This window comes from Colias croceus, chromosome 19 (assembly GCF_905220415.1).
Source record: "Colias croceus chromosome 19, ilColCroc2.1".
Lineage (NCBI taxonomy): Eukaryota > Metazoa > Arthropoda > Insecta > Lepidoptera > Pieridae > Colias > Colias croceus.
The window spans coordinates 2,118,740-2,141,115 of NC_059555.1; the positions used below are offsets into that span (position 1 = coordinate 2,118,740).

General features: G+C 31.9%; 2 protein-coding genes across 2 annotated transcripts in view; both read left to right on the forward strand.

Annotated features, from left to right (window-relative positions):
• LOC123700079 (glucose dehydrogenase [FAD, quinone]) overlaps positions 1-22,376 on the forward strand; it is a 44,911-nt gene that overhangs the window by 1,902 nt on the left and 20,633 nt on the right. Inside the window, exon 2 of the mRNA XM_045647193.1 lies at positions 20,245-20,394. Within this exon, the coding sequence (XP_045503149.1) occupies positions 20,245-20,394 (150 nt within the window). The remainder of the gene's footprint in view (positions 1-20,244; positions 20,395-22,376) is intronic.
• LOC123700398 lies at positions 13,961-15,106 on the forward strand. Its single transcript, XM_045647608.1, has one exon. The coding sequence runs from the start codon at positions 13,961-13,963 to the stop codon at positions 15,104-15,106; it is 1,146 nt and encodes a 381-aa protein (XP_045503564.1).

The following is a 22,376-nucleotide window of genomic DNA, read 5'->3' on the forward strand; positions in this document are numbered from 1 at the left end:
ATATTACAAATTTTATGAAACCCTATTTATTTATACTATTAACTTGAATCGTAAATATAACATGAGCGAAAATATAATAATTATTCGAAGTATACTTACTTATTTCAATTTATAAAATTGTTTAAACTTTAATTGTTTAAAATTATTAATTGTTTAAAAATATAATAAATATATTTTGTGATCATAATACATTCAATATATTATTGTGTAATGAAAGTGAAATTTCAAAACAAATTAATTGCACAAACATCTTAAATACAACACAGATTGTATTTACAACATCATCAAATATAGTATATTATCCATCAATACAAGAAAGACTGACACAGCAAAATAACACTATACAACATCAATAAGCCCATTTAAACAAAATACTTCAGATTCCAATCAATGATAATAACACAAATTCAATCTCCAAGATAATCCGAAATTCACACTTATTGTCTAACTCTTGTGTATAATATAAAAGGTTATCCAAGACATTGATAATCCCCTATTGTTCATTCAAGCTCTGTCCATTGTTCTGAATAGTTGACCCCGTAAAGGCCTTTCAAAATATATTTGAAGATGTTAGCAAAGAGTATGGAGGTTACTGTTAGTAGCTGGAGTAATGATGATACTGTTAGCGTACTGTCTAAGTAAGTCTTGTTAGTAAACAGTATGATATAAGCAGTTTAGTATACTATATCGGTTGTAAATATGCAAATGCAAAAATGTAGGTCCTGATGTAGACTTCAAAATATGTTCTTGAATTACATAGAAAAAGTAGAGTTTTGTTAATTAGAATCTTTTCACTTTAATAGTTACAATATTGTAATCATTGAAATAATGTTTCGTATTGGTTGAGATAGTCTTTATTATCTCAATAGATGGTGCGCAGTTTGTCCCTTAGACACATAAAACTGAAAGGATAAATTCGATTGCTCTGGTGGGATCACGGGTGACTGAATTGGTTTGGCGTCCGTCCCGGATCTCGTGAAGGACGCGGTTTCGAATCCCGCCTCCTTATCCAATGTTTTCTATTCTTTATAAATTTATACTAATATTGTATACAAAAACTGATTTTAATCTGTTTTGATTGACTGATTTTAAAAGATCTGAAATATTATTAACTGTAGGTTCTACTCTGTAACGTTATATTAATAATATGAACATACGTAATTATAAATCTTTACTAATAAGCTTATTTTCAATGAGATAATAAATAAAAAAAAACCTTCGCTAATGCTGAGTGACAACAAAATAGACTTATGTGAAATATCCAGGTTTGCGATTGTGTAAATCTGATTCATTAATTTCCTTAATGAATGGAGTTTTCATAGCATGCGTGCTGTGAATATAACTGTTTTAGTTTAGTTTCTCAATAGGTAATACAGAGTGCAATAATATTATCATTTTATCCTTCTTAGTAGGATCGGTTGTGAGACTATGCTTCAATATATTTGGTTGTGCTGTTAGAGATGTACTCAGTTACAATTATGTATTCGCATGACAGCTTAAACAGTAAACACGCTTCAGGAAGGCTTAATTATTATATTATGTATTAGAAAATACTTTACTTTGTAGTATTGTTTAGTTAATGAGTTTCATAAAAATAGTATGTGCCGAGCATGTGTCAGAAGTGAAACTTCTTTCGCAGGATTCAAAGATACGAAAATCGTCGCCTTATTCCATGACTTGACGGTATTGCCATGACGCGACCTTGCAATTTTACTCTCAACGCACCTAAAGAAGTTTCACTTCAAAAGGCTTCCAAAAAAAGATACCAGTGTAATATAATTTATGAAATATTTATGTTGCAAGAAATGTAGAAGATTTACAGATGTCACAAAGTTCATTGTTCACGCAAATAGCCAATTGATTGGTATGCAAAAATTAACAATAGAATGTCAATGCCATACTACATAAATCTGAAATTATTCACTATTTCATTTACAATTATTATGTGTTTACTGTGCAGGATGCTAGGCCGCTATGGACCATAATCGTTATTGTTATAATAAACCTTAGCCGTATCTAAACATAATTAATTTTGAAGTTATTCAATTCACAGTAATTAATACGTTTTTTAGAAATAATGTAATTGAATTTTTTTTAAACTTAGATCATTTACTTAATGATCTAAGCTTTTAAATGATTAAAAAAGTATATTTTAAATATTTAAAAATAACCAAACATTGACGCACACGCAGGGATCTATTGTAAACTTTATCGACGCAAATAATTCAAATATGATCTGCTTATATTAGATTAAAGATATCCAATGTTGATAGACCCATTGTCATTATATTCGTCCATGCCCATTATCAAACTCTCAAAAATAATCGCAAAGATCTACAAGTATATCACAAATCATAAGTGATACTAGAGTTGCGTGCAACAAAAAAATAAAAGATGTCGGTCAGATTTATTGCGTGAGCGACGAAGTTATATAACCGTTACCGATTGACGGTATTGTCCCATCATTCCAATTTGCAATATTGAAATCTGATGGTTTTATTGTTTTTATTAAGTTTCATTCTATTTTCTGTGATTTACTTGAATTTTGTTTCCCCTTAAACAGTACCTATCGTTTTTAACGTATTATTATTCGTCCTATCTATCTACACTATCACTATACATAGTATAAAACAAAGTCGCTTTCTCTGTCTCTATGTCCCTATGTATGCTTAAATCTTTAAAACTAAGCAACGGATTTTGATGCGGTTTTTTTAATAGATAGAGTATATTTACGTTTATAGAGTGATTCAAGAGGAAGGTTTTAGTATATAATTTATTAGGTTTTAGATAAAGCGGGCGAAGCCGAGGGCGAAAAGCTAGTAATATTATAAAGAGGAAAGCTTTGAGTTTCGTATGCTTGTTTGAATTGAATAGATTTTAGAGCATTAGAAGCCTATAATATTATCCCTGATGAACACAGGCTTTATTTTATGACGTTTTTATCCCGGGTCAACCCGGGCACAGCCGAGACGAGCAGCTAGTTAAAAATAAATAGCTTCCTATTTTGGTTTGATATATCTCACTTTTTGGCGGCATTTTGCTCGCTGCATTATTTTTGGCTGTGAACTTAGCTGTATTTAGCATAACACTATCAAGTTTTATTTAATTTAAACATAAAAAAATACATTTTATGTTTAATATAAAAAAAAGTGTTAAAATCGTTCCGAGGCAATAGACACAATTGAATTGAAAAAAATGCAAAAAGAGAAAATAATTCATTAAATGCTATAAATAGCATGAGATAGTACTTTATATTCTGTTTCGTAACATTTCAATAAATGTCATTATAATCATTTTAATTGTACACTTTTATTTCAATATTTTTTATTATAAATAAAAATATCAAGGTTTTATAAATACAACTACTTGGAAAAATATTATGGCGCTTGGACTGAATAATACCACAGACTAATAATAATATACTACGTATAATACTAAATATGGTTCCGATTACCGTAATTCTATAGTAAATCTGTAGTTTTTTTCCAATTACAAAATAATTTCCGTTTTTTTATCGATTGCACAAAAACGCATTAGTGTAGGACTAGGGTTGTCAATACACAGTAAATGTATTGAAGTGAAACTTCTTTAGGTGCGTTGAGAGTAAGATTTCAAGATCGCGTCATGGCGATACCGTCACGCCATGGAGTAAGGCGAAGGTTTTGGTTTCACTTCTGACACGAGTGCTTGGCACACACGCTCTTTTTAAATAAATATTGAGTAATCTTGACCTTGTTTTTATATTTACGGAAGTATTAAAATCGAATCTTTTTTGTATTTTATAAATATTGAGCAGTCGTGTTGTTATTGGAATTTAATTTTGGTTTATGTATCTATTATACAATTACAATTGGATATACATTTTTGTTATTCATGCGCATTCAGATACTTCGATATGAATTTAATTAATTGTATAGACTACATGCTCGATAAATACCTTTCAGTAATTTATTGTAATTTATTAAATTAAGTAATTTATTTATGTATTTCTAAAAACTTTGTCGTATTTCTGAGTCTGATTCAAGTTTATGAGAAATTAAGTTACGATTTTAAACTCTATCTAAATTAAATATACTTATGAATTTATATTTTTTTGGTTTTTATGGCATTCAAATGCTTTATAAATATAAATTTATAAAGAATAGAAAAAATTCGATCACGAGGCGGGACTCGAACCCGCATCCTTCGCGCCATTCCGGGGCAGATGCCTAACCAACTCAGCCACTCGTGACCCGCCCGAGTAATCGAATTTATTCTATCCTTTCAGTTTTATGTGTCTTAAGGGACACACCGCGCGCCATCTATTGAGATGATTTAACAACCATCTCAACCAATATGAAGCACTTTTCAGTGAATACAATATTGTAACGATGGAACACGACCTTTTCTTGAATTTATATTTTTTTGGTTCGGGTCCCGCCTCGTGATCGAATTTTTTCTATTCTTTATAAATTTATAAATATACTTATTTCATTATTTAAGCTCAATTTACTATCGTGTGTATACTGTTGCGCACGCGGCTTCGCTTGCGTGCCTTACTGGATACAAACTTGCATCTCCTTAATTATCGAATAAAATATTTTCTTATTTAAATTTTAATTACTTAATTAAAAAATTCATTCACAAAAATAAATTAGCGCCAGCATAATACTGATATTATTTTATGGAGTGTAATTATAAATTATTTTTTTGTTTATTTGGTTAGCATAATTCGTAAAATATACACACACGTGGCAGCCCTATCTTCTAATGCTGGGAAAAACCAAGTACATGGTGTGTGAAAGGCAAATCCTGTATACATTAGAGGAATGTGATATTGCAACTTAATTCCGATTCAGAAAAACGTTTATTAATTTTAGCAAACCTATTTTTTAAGAGTATTTAAGGGCTATTCAAATTGAATTAATAATTTAATTATAAGCTATTTGGATTTCGAATATAGGTTATAATAGTAAATACGGCTTTCCGAATCGGTGGTACCTAAATGTTAAAAATAATATGTAATGACGATTCAAAAATTGCTTCTAGAAGAAGTCTAATAGAATAAATAAATATGTATTAAAAATAAATATAATTATTAGGCAATAAAAAAAATTACAATTTTGAATATGATACTAAATTACTAATTAATAAATCTCTCTAATATGAATTGCGAAATAGTGCGATCAAAAAATATATAATACAATATTTAATTATTGGCATTTGAATAATTTGCTACGACGATAAAGAATTACAATTTTGTGAACATTATTAAGACACTCCAATATAAATGGTGCATAAATTCCTGTTTACATTGACATTACATCGTTCTAAGGACGAAGAGAAAGTTCCCGATGTTCAAACGAAGGTATTTCGAATGCAGTTTCCTGCCACGTGATCTAGAATCTATTTCAAACTAGCGGTCCGCCCCAGCTTCAGCCGTATAATAAAAGCCCATAAAATATTAAGGGGGTCCCTATACAATAAAGGTGTTTTTTCGTTTTTTAAACGTGATTTTCTATAATAGATAATACGTACGGAACCCTTCGTGCGTTCCGAATTGCACTTGACCGGTTTTTATTATATAAATATCGTGTGACTAACATCGCTTTTATCTTATCTTCAATGGGCGAAAAAATCCTTCCTAAATTACTGATAAGTGAAAACCAAACAACTAATCAGATCTAACTGATGAGATCTTCTATTCTCTGGCTATCAAAGTTACTCCTTTATCATTTATTTTTTATCATAAAGTTAAATTATTCTTGGTTCTGAAAATACCGTAATCATTTTTTTTATAAAATTCATTATAATATTGGTAACCATCATCAATATTTACCACTACCTACTTAACTTTTAAAATTATGATTTCATAAAATTATACCGTACTACCTATGCATTGTAAATATTAAATCACTAGCGATGTCCCGCGGACTTACCCGCATTGCTCCGCTCCTGTTGGCCTTAGTGTGGTGATATATAGCCTATAGCCTTCCTCAATAAATGCGGTAACACCGAAAGAATTTTTCAAATCAAACTAGAAGTTCCTGAGACTAGCGCGTACAAACAAACAAATAAACTCTTCAGCTTTATAATATTAGTATAGATTCATAAAACACTTAAATGTAAAAGGCATTCTTGAGATTCCAAAACACACCCACACAAAATACATTACAACAATTGAGACATTAGATACCTAATTTACGCAATTACGCATAATTCATAATATCTAATCACAAATGACTACAATTTCATACAATAAGGTTAAAAATATATATTTAATATCTATGTAAGTTTCATATTTATTTAAGATCCATTATCCATTTTTCTTAAATAAATAAAATGGAAACTACATATAATACATATAACATCAAGAAACATATTTTTACATAAAAATGTTTAGAAAAACGTATCGCTTCTAAACGCTGTTTAAAAAAATATTTTATTTTATGTTTGATTTTTCACTATTTTTATTGCATCCAACTCTACATAAAAGTAACTTCAATTACTATGAGAGAACATTATTTAATCATAAGATAAACAATATTAAATATTAAAGTACATAATATAGCTGTGATATAATAACAAAGAGAACCTTAATCTCTATAAAATAGAGCATTTTATGTTAGTTTTTCCTTTCCTTTCAGCAGATTTAGGTACTTAATGCATACAAATAAACGCTTATTTTTTTAATACATAGTTAATTCTATAAACATAGAAAGTCTAAAACATTGAGAACAACATTTCATCCTTATTTCATAGATCCTAACGAACTTCCGATACCACCAATTTAGAGCTAAGCCAATTAACAAGAGATAGCTGCGCAGACGCATATTGTATGCAACAAGTGCACTTTCTATATTTTCACCATTCTGATGACACGAAAGATTCAAATGAAGATAGTGTTTCAGGACGACGTGAATTACGTGATTGTAAAAGATGTGACTTTATTTAATTTTATGACGTTACTATGTCACATACAATGATCAAAATGTTATTGAAAATATCTGTTACTATAGCTTTCTACCAGCGGCATCGTCCGCGCAGTCAAAGAAAAACCCGCATAGTTCCTGCTCCCGTGGCATTTCCGGGATAAAACCTATCTTATGTCCCGGGGTAAAAAGTAGCCTATGTCCTTTCTCGGGTATCAAAATATCCCTATACCAAATTTCATGCAAATTGGTTCAGTAGTTAAGGCGTGATTGAGTAACAGACAGACAGACACACGCGCGGAGTTACTTTCGCATTTATAATATTAGTATGGATTTTTAAGTTGCCAACAAAAAATCTTAAATGCAGACGAAGCGGTATGAGATAGTTTGTACCAGAACATACTATTATCTTATATGTGTTTTGAGATAAAATTTTAATGGTTGTTTCCTGGTAGAGTTTAATTATTTAATTTACATAATATATTTTAAACATACAAACTTCATAATATTTCATAATTGAGTAACCCATATTTATTTAAATACCATACTTAGTACATAGGATTCATGACCCCGAATTTGTATAAGATTAAATCTCCTATTGTTTGGTATAGCAAATATCTATAACAATAATCGAAATTACAAGGTCTACCATTAATAATAATTAAGCTCTACCATGAAACAACCATTAAAACTTTATCTCAAAAGATCAGCTTCGTCTGCATTAAATATTGGTTGAGGGAATATTAAAAGAAAACAAATAATAAATAAGTAAAAAATATATAGGTACACAATATGTATCGTCTACGAATTGAGAACCTTTGGCCGAATTGATAACAAAAATTATTGTTCTAGCCATTTCAAATTACAGATATTATACAAAAATTCTTGTACTTATAATTATTTAACATAAAGATCTATCATATTTTGTATTATGTAATATTGTCAACACTAACAGACAGATCCAAAAGAAACATTTATTCAATAGATAACATAGATAACAGTTCCAGGCAAAACAATTGAATCTTTATATCTTTACAATCTATACTAATACTAGCTTACCGCCCGAGGCTTCGCCCGCTTCCTCTAAAACGATTTGAGACTATCCTATCTCTCAAGTTGGATCCTATCTCTCATGGTGTGCGAATTTTATTATAATCGGTTAAGTGGTTTAAGAGTCTATTGAGGACAAACATTGTGACACGAGATTTATATATATTAAGAGATTATAAAGCTGAAAAGTTTGTTTGTTTGAACGCGCTAATCTTAGGAACTTACTGGTCCGATTTGAAAAATTATTTCGGTGTTAGATAGCCCATTCATCGAGGAAGGCTATAGGCTATATACATATATCATCACGCTGAGGAGGAGCCAGGAGCTGAGCAAAGCGGGTAAAACCGCGGGGAACAGCTAGTCATTAATAATTATTATGAGTCTAAATAGTGCCGCAAGCAATCTAACCAAACGTTATATTAGTCATTCACAATGTTACGTAAACAAAGTATTGTAGTATAATGTCATTGCCACAGTACGTTTGAACCTTGTACAAACCGGATAGGTCTTTTAGGGACCTTTTATCAGTCGTGATTAGTTTTTGCACTAATATTATAAAACTTTAATATTTTGTTTTATCCATAGCAATATTAAGAATATTTATTATAAATTGTTTGGCTGTAAGTCCCCGCATTAATTATTTACTGCATTTAGCTAAATTTATAACAGAATCAATATACTTTTAAGTTTTAACAATATTTATAAATAAAAACTATACAGGTAAATTGACCTAATATTTATAATAGAAACTATAATATTAACCCAACCAACATAATAATATACAAATTACTAATTATTTGCAAATTATTTCCTATCAATCAATGTACCAACTCTACCGAATAATTTAATTTCCTCTCAAAAGTAACTGAATTGAATCGAATTAAACATCTATTAGACTTTAATGTTAGACTGAAGTTCAGTATAATAAGTCGTAAGTAGTTTAGTTAATAAGATGGAAATTTGAATTAATAACAATATGCATCAGTATAGGAATACCCACAATATACAGATACAACCAGTAGGGAAACTTCATACAACACGTTCGAAATAGCTTAGCCTCACGCACACGACCAAGCGTGTTTACGAGTATAGTAAAGTAATTATCACAAAATGACATCTACCAATATACCTATAAGAATACCCTTACGATTCTCGTATACACGCTAGCTTGTGTGCGTGAGCCATTTCAAACGTTTTGTATGGAGTTACTGGTTGTATCTGTATATTGTGGTATTACGACAATTTTGATGACAAAGAAAAAGTAAAAGTCGATCTATGCAAATTTTCTTCGACAATTAAAATAAGTGTTCTAATAATGGCCAACGTCAGGAAGTTATTAAATGTCATTTATATTGTTAACAAATACATTATGCACTGAGTTAAAGACCTTGGTAATTTTGTATCTGTGATATTTTCACTTGTTTTATTATCCCGTTTCTATTGACGAATTTGATGTTTTGTGTCACACAGAGAGGCTTATAATGAGGTCTTTCTTTTCAGATCGAAATGCTTTTGAAAAGCATCAAAATTACTGTGAAAAGTGAAACAAAATTTATGGACTCAAAATTAATTAATTGATGATAAATCTCTACTGTAAATTCAATTCAATCGACAGCGCATACGCGGTTTGAAAAATGTTAAACTTATAATTGTTCTCTTTATAATATTAGTATAGATACATAATTCAAATCTGGGATTAGCTTTGACTTAGTCTTATAATGAATCCTGTTTCTAATAATTGTGGTAAACATTAGGTAAAGTTTTTCAGGTTGTTTTATTGAATCAAATTAATAACTTACTTATTTTATTATTCTATTTTAGCGAGGTCAGTGGACTGAGGTGAAGTGTTCGAAACGTCAGGAATAATAAATTTAAAATCTTTTAAAAGAGCAATTTCTTGGCAAAATAAAACCTTTTTTGACTAAGCCATATAATAATTTTGCTTTTTAATTTTCATATATGCCCCTACATGATAAATTTTACTCCTCTTTCAAAGTATTCGATGTAAGATCATATTAACATTAAGCAATACATTTTCCACCTCATTTCAATTTAATTTCTTACAACACATTGATAAATGATATACTAACGTATTAGATCCACTCTGCTGTCATCAAAATAAATTGCAAGATAACTTGAGTACATTTAATAACGTTAATATACAACTTATAGCTCTGCTAGATAGAACGCGTTATTACTGCGCGTCAGGGCGCTAATCTGTTGCCTGCGTTATGACGCCAAGATGTAGGGTGCTTTAGACTTCAAACTAAATGAAGCTATATGATTGGTTATTTACAAACACATTCCTCGCTACACATCCTCCCACATTATTGGTGGACCGTGGAATAGCACCCGTATTGTACTATGAGCTTTGTTACAGAGTTACTATTTGCATAAATAAGTGAGAATCTAACGTCTTTGTTAAAGCGTGCATCAGAACTGCGCTCTCTCTCTCACTCACTCTCACTCTGCGCTCTATTTGTCGGCATGTTACCGCGTAGTACACTGTACAATTATAGGTCATAGGTACAATAGGATTCGGCGTCATAGCGATGCGTCAAGTTAGCGCTCTGACGCTCTCAGTTGGTATGCGTTCTATCCGACAAAGCTAGATATGTATTCTAGATTAGATACTCACTTACTTATGCCAATACTAGTTGTGTACTGCGACATCGCCTGTATAAAAAAGTATAATAATTACTAATAACTTTACTCTCGTCTCTCACTCATTATAAGAGTAAACGAATGATTGACATGACAAAAGACATGCATGTAGCGTAATTGATAACCTTTTTATTTTCATTTTTTACTCGGTTAAAAACATGTGAATTCATTAATTAGGTGCGATATCACAAACTTTCGTCTTAGAGAGTTGTTTGCAAAATAATAAAAAAAAAAACAAAATGGATAACAAACAAAATGAAAAAACAAAATAGGATTCGTTGCCAATGCAATATTTGCGTGCGTTGTGCAAGACTTTGTTTTATAATAATATATGTAGTGATTAGCGATAGCGATATAAATATAATATTGTCTTCATTATGGTAATTTTTGTATTATTTGGTAAACAGTACATTTTAATGTTAGTATTTATGATAATTTCACGCGTTTAATAGATATCGACCACAGGATATGAAATTCAAGAACAACTTAAAAGATAAAAAATAAGGTCAATAATTTCCAAATAAGTCAAGAGGCAAGTTGATATTTTTAAACTTTTATTTATTGATTAAATTTGGGCGAATAAAATGAAATGTTTGTATATCGTCACCACAGGAGAAATTGCATCAGCAATAATCTTGAACTACTTCTTGAAAGACACCATTAAAAGAAAAATATTATTATAGCGCAAGTTTTATATTTTAAACAATGTGGCTAATAAATTAAATAACGGATTTATATTCATACAATCCATATTTAACTTGCGTTCAAGAAGAATATTTTACTATTTTAATTATCTGATACGCCGACTCTTATCGAATTCGAAGCTTTATGCATATTATTTACTAGCTGTTCCCCGCGGTTTCACCCGCATTGCTCCGCTCCTGTTAGTTTTAGCGAGAAAATATATACATATATATAGCCTAAGCCTTCTTCGATAAACGGGCTAACACCGAAAGAATTTTTCAGATCTGACCAGTAGTTCCCGAGATTAGCGCGTCCAAACAAACAAACAAACTTTTCAGCTTTATAATATTAGTTTAGATACCTACATTATAATAAAAGCGCACCTAACTCGAAAATAGCTGGACCGATTTCGTTAATTCTTTTTTATAATATTCCCTGAAGTACGAGGATGTTTTCATATGGAAAGAAAACGTAAACGTGTACCATGGGCGAAGCCGGGGCGGACCGTTAGTATTATAATCAAGATGATAATAATATCAAATGTGTTGTGTAATATCTAATGTTGCTAAGCGTTTTCTCGAGAACGGCTGAAGCGATTTCGTTTATTCTTTTTTTTATAATATTCCTTGAAGTACGCGGACGGCTCTTATGTAGAGAAAAGGTATACCACGGGCGAAGCCGGGGCGAACCCATAGTAATTAATAACTAATTTATGTCTGATTTCACCATTCAGTGAAATCTCACATGAATATTGTTGTTTATCTATGTAGTTATCATATGAGTACTAACAAATACTTATGCGGGGGGTCAAGGTGGATACTTGATAATAAGTATATCAATCAAATAAAAAAAAACAATATTATTAGGAATAAAAATAAAACTTGTTTCGGAAGTTCGTGAAAATTATCAAGAGCGGTTTCACGAGCAAGTGAGAGGTGTCGTGAAGTCGTGTTATGTCAAGGTATATGCTATTAGCCATCTTCTGTTTGGTATATATTTAATAGCATAGAATGTATAGCATTATTTTGTATAATACATAAGATCATATTGATCATAATAATATTGTAAATATAATTTTAGTGGAAGGTTTGAATTTGTAATTGAAATTGTAATTGTAATTGTAATTGAATTGTAACTGTAATTGTAATTGTAATTGTAATTGAAATTGCTCGGGAACAACTTCCTTTACGTTTATGCATAGCTACCAACTAACATCTAAGATCTCTCATAGGAAAACTTACAAGTAAGGGTCGTCTAAATGTAGCACATAAAATGTGTTTAAGAATTGTGTTAAGTATTTTATAATTTATATGATCGAAATGTAACATAAACGGCAAGGTTTTTCTTTAGGCAGCAATATTAAACTTAAAATTGTTTGTAGGTTTTAACATCTCTTCGTATTACCTATGGCCTCTCAAATAATTGTAATTTTCTAAAATAGAAGCCAAATTATTATATTATATTTCAGTATATCCCAATAACGAGCAGTCGAATTCAATTGCTCCTTGACATTCCGCAGTGCATCGCCACTCACTTGCTCTTGAAATAAGTTATTTTTGTGATATTAATATATTTAATCTTTTTAAAACAAAATACTAGCAAAATTCGTTTATTGAAAGCTCGAGGTTACCTATTCATTAACTTTAATGAGTGGACAGGAAAATCATCACGTGTGTTACAGAATCTAAAATCTATGCTAATATTAAGCTGACGAGTTTGTTTGTTAAACGCGCTAATCTCGGGAACTACTGGTCCGATTTGAAAAATTATTTCGTTGTTAGATAGCCCATTTATCGAAGAAGGCTATAGAGTTATAGACTATAATTATTATATAATCATCTCGCTATGACCAACAGGAGCCGAGCACTGCTGGTAAAACCGCGGAGCACAGCTAGTGTAATATAAAGTGTAGTATGCTTACGTAGTATTTAGTAAACTGACTCCTGATTAAAATTATGTTGCTTATGAATATAAGCCGGTCTACACTTGACGAGACGACCATTTATTTTGCTATCAACATATTTTACTAAGGTAATCTTATCGTTAGTAAAATATACCTACGATACGAATTGAGATCTCCCGTGGTTCTGAGAACGTTGGTTAAAAATAATCGTTTATCTTGTTTCTTAAAAACGACTTTACAAATTGCATTAATTCAGTTTTTTTTGCCGTCACCCTATACATTATTTACTAAAGAAATTTCTTATTTGAAAACAAATATAAATGTAATGTATTCGCCTCAAAGCTATGGCAAATTGTACAGAATATGTAGTATCTATTTAACCATATAGAGTTTTCCTCATAATAACTTCAAATGAACTTTCCTCACAGGCAAGTATCTAGTCCAGTATTATATAATAGTACTTTGACATATGTGCCCGACCCGGTTTCCTCTTGATTTCTATATACATCAACACGTAACTAGTGATTTATTTATATAAGCGTTTAATTGCAACTTGAATTACTGGCCTAGTATTGTAAACTAGAGATTGATATAATATATTCAAATTCTAAATTTTTGTAACAATTTTTTACAAGTTCCCTTATATAGTCTAGTGCAATGCGCGCTCAAAAGCGGACGCATTGCGCTGTGCAGAATATGCATAAAAAATAATTAATATTTTTTATTGTCGACGTTATCGCTCGCAACAATGAGCGCTACGCTTGTTCCTAATGAAGTCCTGGCATTTCTGCAGTATCAGCTGGATGTCATGGATGAAGTTAGCATAGAGCAAATTTGCACCAGCAATTTTACGGAAGAAGAGATACGTGACGCCAAATCACTTCTCTTTTCGGCATTGAATATGGCCGACCGGATGCCGTCTCGCAGGAGGGACGAGAAGGGAGAGAGGAGTCTACGGGACATCATCAAGGTGTTCAAGGAGACCGATCCGGACGACGTGCCGACTTTCGTGGCGAAGGATTTGCGTAAGCTGCCTCCCGTCACATTCGACCACGTCGACGTCACCCGCCTTCTTAAGGACATCACTTCATTAAGGACTGCCCTAAAGGAGATGGAGTTTAAATTTGGAGCTTCCCAATCCACCATCAACGATCTGCGTAATGAGGTCGTCGCCCTGCGCGATTCAATTTCATTATGTAGGTCAACGGAGGTTTCATATGTGAACACACGTCGTGGAGCGCAACGTGAGACTTTTGAGTCAGCGAATTTGACGACACCGCCGGCCGTCGACCGCGTCACGCCGCGCCCCGCCCGACCCGCGCCTCCCCTGGAGAGCCCGCCTCGTGTAGCCAACCCGACACCGGCTGGCTACGCGGCCGCTGCCGCTAAGCCTCCCGTAAAGCGGCAAGAAATCACCCGAGATGGAGATCCCGTTAAGCACAGGGACTCCCCGCGCCGTGCGGCACACTTGTCGAGCGTGAATAGTCATCCACTCGATGAGGAGGGCTTTACAAAGGTAGAGAAAAGGAAGAAGAAAAAGAAGCCCTCCTCCAACAAGTGCGGTACCGCCCCGACCGGTAACAACCACCTGCTGCGGCCCGCCATACCGACGACGCAGCTGTACGTGTCCCGCCTGCACCACTCCACCCAAGCTTCTGATGTAGTGGAGTATGTGCGGGTTAAGACCAAGTTTATCGTGATGGTCCAGCGCCTGGAGCCGCGCAATAATTTGAATTTTAATTCATTTGTTGTGCGTGTACCGAGCGAGCAGCTGTCGATCTTCATGAGCGAGGAGTTCTGGCCCCGTGGTGTCGTGTTCCGGCGGTTTCGCGGGCGACTTCGCAACACCCAGCCGAAGCCCATTCAGCGAAATATGACACTGCCAGTGCCGTGAATTGTATATAGTGTAGTGCTTAATAGTTTTAGTTATAAAATATTATATGTATGTTAGTCTGTAAGGTATTTATTCTATGGGTCTGTACAATTTATTGTCTGTTACCTGAAATAAATGTTATAAATAAATAAAAATAAATAAATAAAATTATATTATTGTCACGTCATAATATGTGACATCACATTTGAATCGAATCATGATAGCCCTTTCCTTTTAAATTCTATCCATACTTTAGTTGGATATACATAATCCTAAATAATATTAACCCTGAAAATAATACGCCGTATATGATAACATAAAGAAAAGAAACAAAAACTTTGAAATCGAAAATCAATGTATATGTCGTGGCCATATCGTAGATTTGCTCATTTCATGATATGATCGATCATTTCGTGAAATGGTCGCATTTCATGAAATGGCCAACAATGGAAATTTAGCACACATATAGAAGGTAACTTGGATTAACACATAGAATTGGTTTTATCCCGAAAATCCCACTGGAACGTGAACTATGCGGGTTTTTCTTTGAAAACGCGGGTGAAGCCTGCATATGAAAACGGTCATCCAGCAGTAGTTATAATAATATATTGCTTATAAAATAACACCTTGGGTGTTTATATACACTGTTTATCACCCGTGAGAACCAGGTTGGGAACTCAATGTAAGAAACAATCGTCTATTTTTTGGTTTATAATATTGGGTTCTCTTAATTGTTTCGTTACTTAAGATTCAAGATTCATTCTACTTGATATTTGTGTCGAGTGAGATAAAACATAACAGCAGCTCCTTCCCATTTTGCTTCCCATCATGGTTTACATTATAACCTATGTGGTATAAAACTGTTAAAAGTATTAATTAATACACCTTAAAAATGTATAAATAGGTCTATTTTAATGGCCATTTGTTAGATTTAAATGTTATAAATTACTTACTTATAAATAACTTAATAGTACCTTCTAGGGAAGCGCGTTCCATCTTAGACCACACATTAGGCGAGATTGTGGTCAAGCGCTTCTCTATTACCAATAAAAAAAATAAAAAAAGTAGGTAGCTAACCCTAATGGGGGCTAAAAATAAGAAATTACGCTACTAAATATTGCCCACCTTAGTAACTTTTCAAGGTTTGATAAGAGAAGGCCTTGATAAGTATTATTAACTAAAAATTGTTTTGTGGGGGCTTTTTTTTAGTACTTACATCTATATAAAATACATGTAGGTAATAATTATGTACATAGGTTAATAAGTATTTTATAAAAAATACTTAGAATAAATACCTACTTCACACGTCATTCGTATAAACTATAAATGATCATAATATAATACATAAGTACCTTCAAAATTTTAAATAATTTTGTTTGGTATCTTCAATCACACATTGTTAAATGAATAATAAAAAATAAGACATGGCAAATATACCAAAAATAATATAAGACATAATATAATATAGTCATGTAGAAAAGTCATTAAGATAAAAACATTATGTAAATATTATAAAGGCGCCACATTAACAAGTACCACTGTGGTACCGTTCCAGGAACGTAGGTATAATATAATATAATAACCTGTCAACACATTTTTAACCGATTTCAAAAAAGGGTGTTCTTAATTCGGCTGGTATTTTTTTTTACTTACCTACAATACATTGACTTAACAATATACCTACCTAATATTTTAATAAGACACTTTTGAAATCAAAAAAGCCTCGTTTGTACTTTCCCTCACGAAGACTACATGTCTTAACAATTGTGTTTGTTCACGACGGATGCTATCTTGATTTCCTCGTTTTAATTGCGAAAAATTACTATCGCGTTTCCATGTAATATGATATCTGTCATATTTATATAAGTATTTTATTTCTGACAGGAGAATGCGTTAGAAGGTGGTTTGAAGTTGTAGACGGTAGATGAGTAACTTTATGTCACGTCTAAATTGTCTATGTATGTTTTGAAATTTTTTTGCTACCGCCAACAAAGATGTTAAATTCTAATGTGCTTGACATCATGGTTTATCCAAGGATTTATCTAGTATATTATAAAATCTCTCTTCTAATGTTATTAACAAATTAATAAAACATTATTAAGTTTTTCAATAATCTAAATCGGTATTTTATAATAGTATTTAAATGCATTCAATGCTTTCATTTGCATATATTAAAAAGTTTATTTATTACTACAAGATTACTACAGAAACTTCATTATCATCTAAAAGCAAATTATTTACCGTCCATGAAAAGTTGCATAACGCAAACATTTCTTCACGACCAAACACGATTTAATTTGAATAATTTAATGTCCTTACAAGTTTGATTGCGACTGTAGCACGTACGTAAATGAAGCTAATGTGTTAGTTGACAAACAGGTTGGCTGATAAGACTCCACCCCATGTGTGTGCCAAATCTACTTTCACTGTGTGCCATAAACTATAGTGTCCATTGACACACGACTTTTTTATTCACATTTTTTATTTTTATTGTGTGTCTATGATTTAGACGTAAAGGATATAATATGCAAACCACTACACAGATTTGGTGGAAATTAAGCAAAGTTTAAAATCGGTAAATTTGATCTGCCTGCGAATTAATTAGCGCCGCTTAAATAAAGAATCGAGACTGCAAATGAAACGGCTGATTCAACCAATTGTGTGCAACATATATATTTACGCAATATTTTTGTTTTAATAAAACACATTAAAAACTAAAATCGCTTCCATTATCATAATTGTACGTATAAAATAATATAAAACATATTTTCAGATTTATTAAAATATACTAATTAATATATTAATATATATACTTATACTATAAATAATAATTACAATATGTGCAATAAATAGATTCGATATTATAACTATGTGTTCTTTATTTTGGCAAAAATTAAAGTAACTAATCAAAAAATTGTGTACGTGTACTAGTGTACACACGTAAGAAGTGAAACTTCTTTATGACCTTATTTTTCAAAAAATAATTTACTTTAAGCAACTTTACAGAAATACGTTGAATCACGTGTGGTAGGGATAAGAAAAAGATGGCGCGTGACGGAAAATTGTCACGCGTAACGAAAAAATGTTACACAATTTTTTTTTTCCAATCCCGATAAAGAAGTTTCACTTCAATAAATATAAAACCGTACCGTACGACAACGGAAACATGTGCGGTGATTTGTAGATTCGATCTACACTCATACTGTACCGCTCCCGTTTTGGTATGATCGCAGTACTTAGTAAATAATTGCATCCAATTGATATTTTGAGCATTTCCAATGTTCATGAATCATTAAAAATTAAATACGTAACCTTAATTCTAAGTGAAGTAGTAGGTATGTAGAATTTATTTTATTGCAGGTCTGTTACATTTGGTACAAAATTAATTCATACCATGACTATCTCTATTACCTAGAAGTTAGAACTCTAATGTTTGAATGTAGCAAATAAAAACTTTTCTTCTGCGTATTTTGTGGGGACCTAAAATCTCTCACTTAGGTCACACCAAAATCTTCAAATTTATTCGAACGGGAATTAAAAAGAAATCAAATTCAAAAATGGAACAAGCGTTGGCGCGCTCTCAAAAATTTTTCAAATAGGCAGTAAATTCGCGACGATACGGATTTTAACCACTTTCAACGAAAAACGTAAGTTTTTACAATATCTTTATGATGTAAGTTAAAAATAATTCGCTTGAGTAACTGCCAATTCGCAATGGATTAAATTATTAATTCAGTTATGAGAGCAGTGTTTTACGATTTTTATTAGATAACAAAGAATTTGGTGCGGTTATAAAAGGTCATTCATTGTTGTACGCATTTACACTTTACTGGCTTATAACCGAGATAATAGAAAAATGGTTATGGTTTTATATTTTTATTATACCGGCCCTTCTAGGCCTTGGCGTTACGTTGTAAAAATGCTATGATAATTTGTTATAATATAAGGATGAAAATATATTGCAGTTATTTGGAACGTAATCGTAATGTTTTTGGATTTAAAAGCAAATAATAAAAACTTACCCGTTAATATTATCCAGTTCACTTTAAGAATTATTGTGAGAAAATAATTTGTCATAATTTTAATTTGGTTCTGGTATCCGTATAAGCACTTTTAATTATATACTTACCTAACTAGGTACCTATCAAAAATTAATAACGTTTTCATTGTCAACATTATTGATTTATTTTCTTAAATTTTCTGTTTATCTGTTGGTAGTCTTCCTAAAGTTGAGAGAAAGAGATAACTTCTAAGTGACCTTATTTTTTTTAATTTCATAATATGTTGTAATACTTATTGTTTATCAGTACGCTCAATACGTCACAATTTTCGTGAACAAAGTAAATATTGACGGAAATTGTGTCGTAAATGTAAAAAATTTTGTTCGCTATAAAAAAACCAGATATAATTATTTTTATGAGCGATCTTATATACGGTACCTAATAAGTACACATTTAATGTAATTGTCTTTAATATGATATTGCGCAAGCCCAATTTAATTTTCGGCTAGTAATGAACAATCTATAATAATTTCAAGGATTGCCAAAATAATCGACTTTACTAGATCATGTATTTCTAACCCTTGACATCATACATATGTATGTAACCGGTTTTCGCCGTTTCTAATCTGTCAATTTGACAGTGCTTTCGAAAGAACCTTGCAAATATACAGGTGAAGGTAACACGAACTTTGATCTAAAAAGCACGGTTTTTAAACACGCTTTAATCTAGCTTCTGTATGTTTGTCTAACCAACTTTAGACTCGATTTTGATCCAATTTAATGGAGGATTTACTTCTAACTTTGGACACTTATCTAGAGACCTTCTAGAGACGGTTACAATGCAAGAATTTCATGAATTTATCTTTAACTACTAGAAGAGGATAACGACTTTTTGCAGAATCGCGCAGAAATTTTTTGTTATTTTTTTGTGTGGTAATAAATCCGAAACATTGTTCGTAATATGTGAAGTAGTTTTATTGACTGCACTTTTATTTACTGACCTTCATCTTCCGTTTTATCTATTTAAGATAATTATTCTAACATCCGCCATCTTGGCTAGCGTGGTGGATTATGGCCTGTATCCTCATAGGAACAGTTTACAGTGGGAACATATGTATATGTATATGGGCTGATGATGATGATGATTCTAATTTCCAGATGGCCATAACCTGCGACTGTCCGATGTCGCAGCCGGGCCCCACGCTCGCGGCGACCTGCGGTGGGGGCGCCTTCATGCTTTTTATGGGGCTGCTTGAAGTGTTCCTGAGGAGTCAATGTGACTTGGAGGACCCTTGTGGGAGGACACAGGTATGATTTTACAAGATTATATATTAAGGAAGACCTTTAACGGCTTTTAAATGTGATTTATATATTGTGACGAATCGAACATTAACAGAGAGCGTGGTTATGGGGAGACAGCTATTGAAGTGAAAAGGAATGTATTTAGTTAATTATTGAATTATGTATTTAGATATTAAAATTATTAGAGAATAATACAATACGTTGGATCTTTTCACCCAAAACAGCAATTTGGAATCTGTTATTACGATGTTCACGATAATCGTAAAATTTTGGTGTTTTATAGGCAATTTCATCTTCAAATCGATGCATTCTGATTGCACTATAGTCTATAACTTTTAACTTCCATTCCAATTAGCAAATTTCTTGAGATAAGACCTATCTTTTAATAAATGATTAATTACATCTCTATTGAAATGTCCGCCTTATAGTATTAACACTGTCCATACTTAATATTATACTTTGCATGAAATTTGGTATAGAGATATTTTGATATCCGATAAAGGACATAGGATAGGTTTTATCCCGGAAATCCCACGGGAACGGGAACTATGCGGGTTTTTCTTTAACTGCGCGGGCGATGCCGCGGGTGGAAGGCTAGTAGTTTATTAGGTAAATTAGGTAAACTCATGAAATTATTGTATAACCGATCATTCACACCGATATCACCGATCCTTGATAAGTGAACAAAGTTTCAATTAAATCTATCCCTTTGAATCAAAATCAATATTGTAACAAATAAACAGGTGAAACTAATAAAAGCATGTCAAATGCCCAAACACAATCTCCTAAATGTTGGTAATAAAATACGAATTTCTCTCAATCATTGCACAACACGAAGTCATAACTGTATCACAATGATTCTTTGGTACTTACGACCGCAGCCTGCGGGTCCGCAACCTTTGCCATGATCATATTGTAATCGTGGCTTAGTAACGTAAACTGGAAAATGTTACGTAAAAGTCTAAAAATGGCTGTGCAATGAAGGGAATGATCTGGAAGGAAATTTAGAGCCAACATGGCGATTTCTGCTATCCTGAATATGTATTAGTACCTATAGAAAAACAATAAGACGTCACCAGTTTACATCGTAAGCTATAAAATATCTATAATATAACGTATTATTGGATTGTTTCTCTCCACACTCTGTTTCACACGAAAATAGCGGATCGGATCTAACTAATTAGAATTAGGCAGAGATAGATTCTGTATATAATAAATTACATTTTCTTTTACTTCCACAGAGTTCTTATTAACTACCAATAAATAATAAAATCAATCTGTATGTTCGTTGATAAGAATTTATATTGTAAACTAAGTTTCCGTTATATTTATTTATTTATTTATTTATACTCTTTATTGTGCTGCCAAAATACATACAATACAAACAAAACTTATTCTAAAAGAAAAACAGCACAGAAGGCGGCCTTATCACTCAAGAGTGATCTCTTCCAGGCAACCAACTGATAGAAGGATAAATAATAAATTAGAAATAGGAGGTAGGTTGGTAGAAAGTATACGCAAAGATAAATAAATAATAATGTTATACAAAGATAATAAAAATATTATTTAATAAAGATTATAAACTAAATACTATAAAATAAAACATACATAAAAAAAATAAACATATCATAATATGTAAAATATATATATGTACATACATATTATAAATACATATACAATAATACATATAAAATAATAAAAACAAAGAACAAGGAGTCATTAGAGAAATAATATACATACAATAATATACCTATCCTAAATAAACGGAAATAGTTAACACGAAAATGCACTCAAGACCAAATTAGAGGAGAAATCCTTGTTATTTCCAGCTGAATTGAAAGCTCTAACATTTGCATGGTTTTAATAGTTTTATACAACACTAGCTGCGCTCCGCGGTTTCACCCGGGTGGCTCCGCTTCTGTGGGTCATAACGTGATGATATAATATAGCCTATAGCCTTCCTCGATAAATGGGCTATACAACACCGA

Bases quoted from the DNA above. Each gene is read 5' to 3' on its own strand.
- LOC123700398 (XM_045647608.1), top strand. From the start codon at position 13,961: ATGAGCGCTACGCTTGTTCCTAATGAAGTCCTGGCATTTCTGCAGTAT.